This window comes from Trichomonas vaginalis, chromosome II (assembly GCF_026262505.1).
Source record: "Trichomonas vaginalis G3 chromosome II, whole genome shotgun sequence".
In the NCBI taxonomy this organism is placed as follows: domain Eukaryota; phylum Parabasalia; order Trichomonadida; family Trichomonadidae; genus Trichomonas; species Trichomonas vaginalis.
In genome coordinates, this window is record NC_067204.1 from 22,938,404 (window position 1) to 22,948,486 (window position 10,083).

A 10,083-nucleotide genomic window follows, 5' to 3' on the forward strand; every position below is an offset into this window, starting at 1 on the left:
TACAAAATTAGGACAATATGGATAATCCATTTGACCCTTAAAATTCATAAACAATATATTTTATTCAATAAAATTTATAAACTTACAAAAACAATATTTGATTTTTCATGAACAAATAATAATCTTTCGGGAGTCAAAGAAATAAAGCTTGGAACAGGTGTCTTCGAAGAGAAGATACTTTCTGGAATAGCAGGTACCTCCTTTTGGTCGAAGTTTTCCGAATTAACGCAAGTTATTCCTTTCGGATATCCGACAGCGACAATTCCATTTTCTCTGCAGCCTGCAAAGCCACGAGTCAATGCATTGTCTGTCGACCAAAGCATAACTGTTTTTTCGCCAGGAAATCTTGCATCAACGAAACTTACGCTCGATTCTGTATGACAAACAGCAAATGTTGGTATTTGCTCGTTGACAATATCGAAATCGAAGATGGGATATGGCAATTCATACTCATTTACGTATTTTTGGTTTGATGCTCTCAAATCAAATAGATATAAGTTATTTCCTGTTACAGCAACGATATCTGGATATCTAGGAATTGATTTAAATCCAGTTACATTACCTTTTTCGATTGGAATTTCGAATAATGATTTTGATGACTGTAAATCATAGACATTTACAGATGCTGAGTCATTACTCCATGAAAACATCTTGCATGTAACAGGATCTACATCAAATCTATATCTGTGGCGCTGTACATTAAGATCATTGGAAAATTTAAAACAATTGACCATTTGTAGGTCAAATATATTGGAAATGGAATATGAATAAAACTTCCCTTCATAGGATGATGAAAATATCAACGGATAACCTCCGTTCTTGAAATAAGATATTGATGTCAGCGAAGAATTAACAGTTTTCACTGATTTCACTAATGTAGTATCCTTGATGTCTACTTTAGAGATATATCCCCTCAAATCTCCGTAAATAAGATCGTTACCATTGACGGAAAGATTTGTGGAAATTTCGGCATTGAAATTCATGGTCGCTAAATATTTCATTCTTTTCATTTCATTTACCCTTATTATCTTGGACGGAGTGAAAGAGTCTTTGTTGTATGTAACATTAGAAAGGATCTTCGAGAAAGGAGTAACTGAATCAGCCATTAATTGGTCAACTACACCTAATAAAGCTGTTTGATACTGATTTACGACATTTGAAAGCTTTGGGAAATCATCACTTGCATCAATTTTAGCACGAATGGAATCTGCGAGTTCTTTGACCATAGGAGAAGGGTCATTTAAACAATTTGCGAAAAATCTACCGAGTTCTTCGAAAAATGGACTCTTTGGTTCGAGAAATTCTGTAATATGAATAGAAACAAACTTTGCAAATAGAATAAGTACTTCGTGTCGAATAATTGCCGATAATGAATTTCCCATTTCGAGACCTATCTGCATTGCTTGCTCTTCTATGGTTCCTTTATCATAATAGTCAGTAAAGTTGTAATGTTTGAGGCCTGGTTGTAAGGATGTGGCGATAAATGAGCTTAATGCTGAAACAATGCAGAGTTCTATCTCGATGTCGCCTTTTGAGTCGACTTTTTTGACTATTTCGAGGAGTTGCCCCTTGATGGAACTCTCAGATATTGATGTAGCAAGGCAATTAATTAAATGTAAACTCCAAGTTGGAAAATCTGGGATGTAACAGAATTTAATGATATCCTTTGACTTCATAGCTGTACGGCAGCATTGTTGGGATTCGTTTAAAACTAAAACTAACGTAATAAGTACTAATCTTTTTTGTACAAGCTCTCCGTTTTGTTGTAGCTTAGGAATTAATGAATATTCTATAGCTTTAGGTAGTTGCTGTGATACTGTGTTGCGGATATCTGGGCAATAAGCTAATATTTTTGTAATACAAAACAAAACAGAAGCCGAACACTTTCCTCTTTCAAGAACCGAGAACAATGTCGTGAAAATGAAAAAGTTCAGCGTCCATTCCATCGCCATGAAGTTGTTATTCAGAAATACGGCCAATGAGTCACATGCGGCCAAACAATATTCGTCGTCTCTTAGGAGGAGCTTGAGGAAACTAAGTTCGATTGGCGGATCAGGAGTGATGATCGGAGCTGTCATTACATAATTTACGGAACATGAAACTCCGGACAAAAATTTCTTGAACCCTGTATCGGCAGGCTGACTCTTCCCTTGAATCATCGTTAAAACAGTGTCTAACCTTAAATCAAATGTAGCCCATTCAGGTTCTCTTGTCATATCTGGCAATTCTGGGTATGAAACTGGTTTAATTCCAAATGTCTCTAAAACCCTGCAAGCCAAAATGAAATTTGTGGTTAATTTGGCTAATGCTGTATCAGAACGGAATAATTTGTAGAATAAATGATGTGGAAGTAGTCTAAATGCCATTGATTCGACAACTGTCTCTAAAACAAGCGTTAAAGTGTTAAAACATTCATCAACAAATTTCTTTTTTTCTTCATTTAGAGAATTAAAGAACAAAGGAGCGATTGGTTCTAAAGAACTATCTGTAAAACAGTAGTATGCGCGACTGTGATAGAGTAATGCTGCTCTTGCCGGTGTTAATATGCATGATGAAAATGAATCAACGGGAATATGTTTTGCAATTGGCATAGATTGATCAGCAGAGCATGAGAAAAACGCTATTATGTCTGGTTGATTAGGAAATGACTGTATATACGATTTTAAAATTGGAAGTAACGCTCCAGCGTTATTTTCTTCGACAACAATGGTAGATCCATCAGACAAATATGTTAGGAATTTTGTAAATAGTATTTGTGCTGTTCCATCTTTATATGTGAATGTTAAAAAATCTCGTTTTTCGTCATAAGAGGAATGGTTAATGTAATGATATAAAATTCGCGTGTCTTGTGATTTGTTGCGGCTATTAGTCATGTAGCTTGCAATTGTTTCCCAGCGTTGATCGACAAATGGTAAAATTGATGGAATTGAAAAATTTTTCATGTAACTTTGCTTAATAATCTGTGATAATACAGTTGTTGTCTCTTCTGCAAAAGATCTTAGATCTGACCAAAAGAAAATCTTAATTTCATCGCCGGTTTTTATTTGTAGTTGATAGATATCTAATTTATTAACAAATACTATGCATCTGGCTGGATTGGTGTGTGTCAACTGATAATCGAACATGAAACACTTTTTATTACTTTGAGTTAAATTTAATCCAAAAGTATCGTAGAGCCATCCAATATACAAAGGACTCTGAGGAAGATCTTTGCTTTTTACTTCTCTTGACTTGAAATCATATGGTGTAAAGTTGACTCCATGAGAAGATGGAGCATTTTTCATCAATCAGAGTAAAAAAAAATTTTATGTTGAAAACATTGAGATAAATCTTCAATATGAAAAAGGATATGATTTAAGTATATATAGAACGATTTAACTAAATAACAAGTCTCAAAATTTGATTTTCGCTTCAACCTTCTCAAATCTGAATCAATATCAAGATTTTACCAATCGCAAAATTCTTGATGGAGAAAAACATGTTTTTTCTAGCCGGTCTGGGCGCCCTTTCCATGAAGATCAGAATTTTGCATGATGTTCGCGTCAAGTGCATTTTAGCACAATAAATTCACCTCTTATGACATACAATTGCAAGCGTCTGCTGCTTCGGCCGAGATTCGGAGCAAGAACTTGCAAAACGAACCAAAATTCGCCAGAAAGACTCGGATGTGAGTCCTTTCACAATGTGAGGACCCCTCCTAGTCTTTCCGGTAACGGAAGGAGCGACTTTTGCCAATATATTCTACTATTTCTGATGAGAATGAAATGTTTAGAGATATGTGGTTATAATATATCCTTCTTACTCTTTTTGTTCTCACTCGTGGTGAATAATTAAACTTAATGGATAGATAACAGGACTCCTTTAAAAAATTGCTTCCCTAACATATTGATTTTAATCCAGTAGTTAGGGAAACAACATTATTCTCCATAGGGCATCATTATGTTATAGATTGAGAAAAAATGTGCTGCTTTTGAAAAGTTACGCAATAATCTTATAAATTCCTTCGAAATGCTGGACTGCTTGATACTCCTTGCACTCAATGAAATTGGAAGAACTTTGGGGAAAAAAATGTGTATAAGCTTACATTACCAAATAACGCTTTTAACATACGCATCTGGATGAAAATATTATTGATTTAGACTTTCATGTTGTTATTGTGTTATTTCATATCTACAAACTTAATCAAAATGCATAAATGAAGCCCGAAATCTTTCTGATCTGTGTTTTTCCACAGATATAATATGGCATTTATTTTTCCCAATGAATTTTAGAGATGTTTTAAATGGTAATGTTGAAATGTGTCCTTGTTAAAAATTATTAATGTCCGATCAAGACACTCACTCAAAAAAATACAGTGAATTGCGAAGTATGTATCAATACTCCATCGATTCATATAATGCATTGTATCAGCTGAAAACTGAAAATGAAGAAGAAATACACAAGATTTTCAAAATGATCAAAACAGAATTGATTGATTCAAAGAAATTACTTCCTCATACTATTATAAGTGACATTTTATGTATCATTCCGTATAATTATCGCTATACAAAGGCTTATTTATCTCTCGCCAAACTCATATATGATAATTATCAAATAAACAAGGAAATCGATGCTCCATTAACTGTTAGATACATATTTTATAAAGAATATGGAATTAAATTAGACAAATCAGACAATTTCGAAACAATTAACTCAAAAAATCTCGATATTCATACAGAAGATACAATTTACCGAGCAATTATGTATAATGACTTAGAACGATTCATCACATTCACTGAAATAGAAGGATTTGATAAAGATCAAAAACTTAAATGCGATTTATATCCATATTCTTATTATGGATATTCATTACTTGAATTATGTTGTTATCATGGAGCAGTTGATTGTTTCAAGTTATTGAGAACGAAATTTAAGTCAGAAATAACTCAAACATGTCTAGAATTTTCATTTTTAGGAGGAAATCCAGAGATCATGAGTGAATGTTTGAAATATCAAAAACCAGATAAATATTGCATGTTTTATGCAATTATTTCACACAACATTGATTTTGTTACATTCTTAATGAATGAGTATAATCTAAAGGTTGATTTAGATGTTTGTGTGTTGTATCGTAATCTTGAATCCTTTTTAGTTTATTTTGATCAAACTAATGATGTTAACAAATGCTTTCTTTATTCAGCAAGGTTCAATATTCCATCTCTCTGTGAATATTTCCTTTCTATTGGTGCTAATGTCAATGGAAAAGATAAATATGGACAAACAGCTCTTCATTATGCAGCAAAATATAATAGAAAAGAAGCAGCGGAACTTCTTATTTCACATGGTGCAAATGTCAATGAAAAAGATAAAGATGGAAAAACCGCTCTTCATTTTACAGCAGTATTTAATAATAGTAAAGAAATAGCCGAACTTCTTATTTCACATGGTGCAAATGTCAATGAAAAAGATAATAATGGAAGAACCGCTCTTCATTATGCAGCAGTATTTAATAATAGAAAAGAAATAGCTGAACTTCTTATTTCACATGGTGCAAATATCAATGAAAAAGATAAAGATGAAAAAACTGCATTTCATATAGCAGCAGAAAAAAATAGTAAAGAAACAGCCGAATTTCTTATTTCACATGGTGCGAATATCAATGAAAAAGATAAATATGGAGAAACCGCTCTTCATTTTACAGCATATAATAATAGTAAAGAAATAGCCGAACTTCTTATTTCACATGGTGCAAATGTCAATGAAAAAGACAAAGATGGAAAAACCGCTCTTCATAGTGCAGCAGAAAAAAATAGTAAAGAAACAGCCGAACTTCTTATTTCACATGGTGCAAATGTCAATGAAAAAAATAAACATGGAAAAACCGCTCTTCATTATGCAGCAGTATTTAAAAATAGTAAAGAAATAGCCGAACTTCTTATTTCACATGGTGCAAATGTCAATGAAAAAGATAATAATGGAAGAACTGCTCTTCATTATGCAGCAGTATTTAATAATAGAAAAGAAATAGCTGAACTTCTTATTTCACATGGTGCAAATGTCAATGAAAAAGATAAAGATGAAAAAACTGCTCTTCATTATGCAACAAAATTTCATAGAAAAGAAATAGCCGAACTTCTTATTTCACATGGTGCAAATATCAATGAAAAAAATGAAGAATGAAAAACCGCTCTTCATATTGCATCATATTGGAATTATAAAGAAACAGCCGAAGTTCTTATTTCACATGGTACAAAGGATTAGTATTTCTATATAAGATGCTTATTTTTTAATTAATGTTAATCTTGTAATAATATTCATAAGAATGGCCAAAATTTCGCTTATTAATAAGTGCAAAAAACCATGCATTTAAAAATCAATCCGTGTAAAGTAGTCAAAAATGAATGAATTTTTTCTTTTATATTTTTTGCAAACGCAACTGTTGCAATTCTTTATTAATGAATTTGATTTTTAATAATGGCCAACTCCAAAATTTTTCAAATACGCAAAAAATGTGCAAATTCAATTTCAAATAATCGTTTTTGCGCATTTTTTGCACCATTTGTAAAACCCATTGATAATTTTGAATAAAAAACTAGTATAATCTAATCAATACACATGAACAGAGTCATAATGCATTATGTATTTTGGTGCTTTATGAGTCCAATATAAATTTTAATAGGATTGCATCAATTTACATTGAAGAACTGCTATATTTTAAACCCACTCTTAGGTTAAAGTCATCTCATCTTATGTTTGCATTGTTTACTACAAACAGAAGGATCTTTAATCAATAATTCACTTTTGGATTTATAAAGCGTCGTTTAGACACTCTAAAAAAATGGTTAATTATAAAAAATACTTTATAAACTTTATTTTTCTTCATCAGAATCCTCTTCTTTAGCTTTGAGAAGAGCTGCTTTTGATCTGATAAATGATCTAAGAGCAAATTCGACTTCTGGAGCAGCATTATCAATAGAACCTCTAACAATCTTAAACAGCTTCATTTCCATGCGAGGACCAACCTCTTGAAGCTGGATTTGTCCTTTAGTTTTTGTAAATGTGTGTTGGCGGAAAGAAATCCAATCATTACGATTAACAAATGATATAATTCTATGTGATTCTGGTTTTGGAACTGGGAAAAGTGCTTTTAATATATCTGTAATTCTTTTACCTAATTTTGAGGTCATATCCTCGAAAACAAGGTGTGGGAATGCTGCTGAGAGTGGTGGAGCATCAGGAACATCTCTGCGCATAACAACATTCTTTAATGAAAGATAAGCTGTTGGTCCGTACGGTAAATGCGAAATAACGATGCAATCTGGGTCACCATGTGTTCCATGTACGATAACTAAGTCTGTCATATCATGTTGTCTGCAAAGATCAGCTAATCCTTTCAAATCCATTTGACCACGGTTAATACGTTGTGCATTTGGTATAATTTGTGATATTTCTCTTGCAAATGTCTTGATTGGGCCTGCAGGATCTCTTGAAGTCGTAACAGCAACAAGAGGATCTTCAACACCCATCATTGCGTATTCGTTATCAAGTTCATTTTGAAATTGAGTCTCATTGTCATCATATGTTGTAGCTTTAAGGATTTGAAGAGCATCATCTCTGATATCTCTTGGAAGTTCTTTGCCTTGAGCCATAAAAGACTTAAGACGATCTTTTCTCTCTTGTGTAGCAGCTCTCTGTGACTCCTGAAGGCGATTGTTTAAATACTCTCGCATCTGTCTGCGAAGGCGGGCGCTGCTCATAACAAGTTTACAAAATTTTAGAAGAGGCACAATATTAGATAATCATATTTTAGAACTACCATGAATCAAAAATATATTTTATCAGATCAAAATTGGAATAGCTCTAAAAATTTAATCAAAATTGTTTGAATTAATAACATACAATCAAAATATTTTGACAAATCATATTATTTTCATCTTAGATGAGCGTATTCATGATTAATCATTCTGAAAAATAGAATTTTTTTTAAAAAAATTATTATTCTTTGAAGTTAAGCTAATATTTCTTAAATGTATGAATTATCCTAAGACTTTTAATGCTTGTGATACTAATTAAATTTGATTAATATTACTTATTTAAATTTTCAATATATTTTTGAAGTTTTGCTAGCAAAGATCAAAGATATTAATTGTACTAAGACTTCATATTAATGTTGTATCATTTAAATTTGATCAATTTGATTTTCATCAAAGAAAATTATTCATTTAATGTAAAGATTCAATAATCATTGAATATAAGTAAGTTTATGTATATGTATTTTTGATGATTTTAAAGAAAATTAAAAAAAAAATTAATATCGATAATTTTTATTTTTATCATAAATTTATAATTTAATATACTTTTAAAAATCGAAATTAATATTATTTTATGGTTCAATAGTTGGGATAGTCTCACCCTTAAGGATTCTAGCCCAGCCGATAAGTCTCCAAGTTCTTTCAATCTTTCTGGAGAGAGCGATTCTTTCTCCGATCTTGGTGCAAACAGCTTCTCTAAGGGAAAGGATAGCATACTGATCCTTGATACCTATGACCTGTGCACCAGTAGATGTAGAGCCGACGTTGACCATGAGGACCTCCTTAAGCTTGAGGGCTGTAATCTTTGTATCGGCGGCGCTCTTGGCGTTGACGACGCCGAGAAGCATATGTAAAAGTCTGAATGAAACAGAAAGTTGAATGTAAACTTCTGGAAGTGTTCCTGGTTGGCCAATAACCTGGCCAGCAAGACGATCTGCACGGCAGAGTGATGGATCGAGAGTTGTCTTGATACCGATAAGACCACCAGGGACAGCGAACTGTAATGGGTTATGATCGGCCTTGAGTGATGTAATTCTAGCACGGCGGACCTGGCAGACCTGTTTGCCGTCTTCATCTCTAATAAGTTGGCCTGGTCTGATTTCGATCTCTTCGCCGACGCGGAGGCAGCCGACAAGGATGGAGCCACCTGCGACACCACCTTCAAGCTGGCGAACATCTGTACCTGGCTTGTTAATATCGAAAGATCTGATAACAACCATACGAGCGCTAGCTGAGTAGTCACGGACTGGGATTGGGATTGTCTCGACAATACGCTCGACAGCAGCATCGACACCGAATGTAAGTTGGGCGGAAATTGGGATAACTGGGGATCCACGAGCAGCTGTTGTAGCTGTGTACTTGAGAATAGCTTGGTATTGATCGGCAGCTTCATCCTGACGAACAAGATCGATCTTGTTCTGAAGAATAATGATATGCTTAAGATTCATGATTTCGACAGCAGCAAGGTGCTCGCAAGTCTGTGGCTGTGGGCAGTGTTCGTTAGCAGCAATAAGAAGAAGGGCAGCATCCATAACTGCTGTACCATTGAGCATAGTAGCCATAAGGACATCGTGTCCAGGGCAATCGACGAAAGATACGTGACGGATAAGTTCGATTGGTGAGCTGCAATGTGGGCATCTTGGATCTGTAAGAATTTCAGAGTTCCTGGAGATATAGCATTGTGGTGCTGGGCATTGAGGGCATTTATAAATTTTAGCATTAGCATAACCGAGACGAATTGTAATGTTACGTTCGAGTTCTTTCTTCCAGCGAATTGTTGATTCGCCAGAGATAGCGTAAACAACTGTAGATTTACCATGAGCGACATGTCCGATTGTGCCAATGTTGATTGTACTTTGGTTGATGATGATTTCTGGTGATAATGAATTTAACTTTGATACATCAATTTGTGCAGCCATTACCTTGTAATAAAAAAATAGAAAAAAATTTCACAGGCGGTTTGACAAAACCCTTGGTTGAACAATTGTGAACTTTACAAAATTCTTGACAATATTTTTTTGTCTTCTATGCGTTTTCTAACTTAATATACTATCATCTATGACTCTAAATAAGGGTTTCGTTTTGCTAAAATTGTCACTTTTATAGCATATTTGTTTTTGGATGTTTTGCGAAACCAAAAAAAAAACTATGATATACAATGTGTGTGTAAAGAAAATACTTTATTTACTAGTTAAAAAATCATTTGGTATTGATCAAGTTATTTGATAAGAATATTGTAATGAAAATAAGACTAGAAAATACAATTATATAATCTTGTACCTGGTTTAATTAA

The 10,083-nt window shown here is 33.4% G+C and overlaps 4 protein-coding genes across 4 annotated transcripts; 1 reads left to right on the top strand and 3 right to left on the bottom strand.

The window, feature by feature from the left end:
* Positions 1–47: 47 nt before the first annotated feature.
* TVAGG3_0593690 (TOR signaling) lies at positions 48–3,284 on the bottom strand (the record flags this gene model as incomplete). The annotated part of the gene is made up of 1 exon (XM_001328481.2): positions 75–3,284. The coding sequence occupies one exon, from the start codon at positions 3,282–3,284 to the stop codon at positions 75–77; it is 3,210 nt and encodes a 1,069-aa protein (XP_001328516.1).
* Positions 3,285–4,320: 1,036 nt separating this feature from the next.
* On the top strand, positions 4,321–6,159 carry TVAGG3_0593700 (cyclin-dependent kinase inhibitor 2C-related family; the record flags this gene model as incomplete). The annotated part of the gene is made up of 1 exon (XM_001328482.1): positions 4,321–6,159. One exon carries the CDS (start codon positions 4,321–4,323, stop codon positions 6,157–6,159), a length of 1,839 nt encoding a protein of 612 aa, XP_001328517.1.
* A 662-nt stretch (positions 6,160–6,821) lies between these two features.
* On the bottom strand, positions 6,822–7,832 carry TVAGG3_0593710 (rRNA primary transcript binding; the record flags this gene model as incomplete). The annotated part of the gene is made up of 1 exon (XM_001328483.1): positions 6,849–7,736. The coding sequence occupies one exon, from the start codon at positions 7,734–7,736 to the stop codon at positions 6,849–6,851; it is 888 nt and encodes a 295-aa protein (XP_001328518.1).
* Positions 7,833–8,299: 467 nt separating this feature from the next.
* On the bottom strand, positions 8,300–9,727 carry TVAGG3_0593720 (eukaryotic translation initiation factor 2 subunit 3 family member family; the record flags this gene model as incomplete). Its single annotated transcript, XM_001328484.2, has 1 exon — positions 8,363–9,709. The coding sequence occupies one exon, from the start codon at positions 9,707–9,709 to the stop codon at positions 8,363–8,365; it is 1,347 nt and encodes a 448-aa protein (XP_001328519.1).
* Between the last annotated feature and the right edge of the window lie 356 nt (positions 9,728–10,083).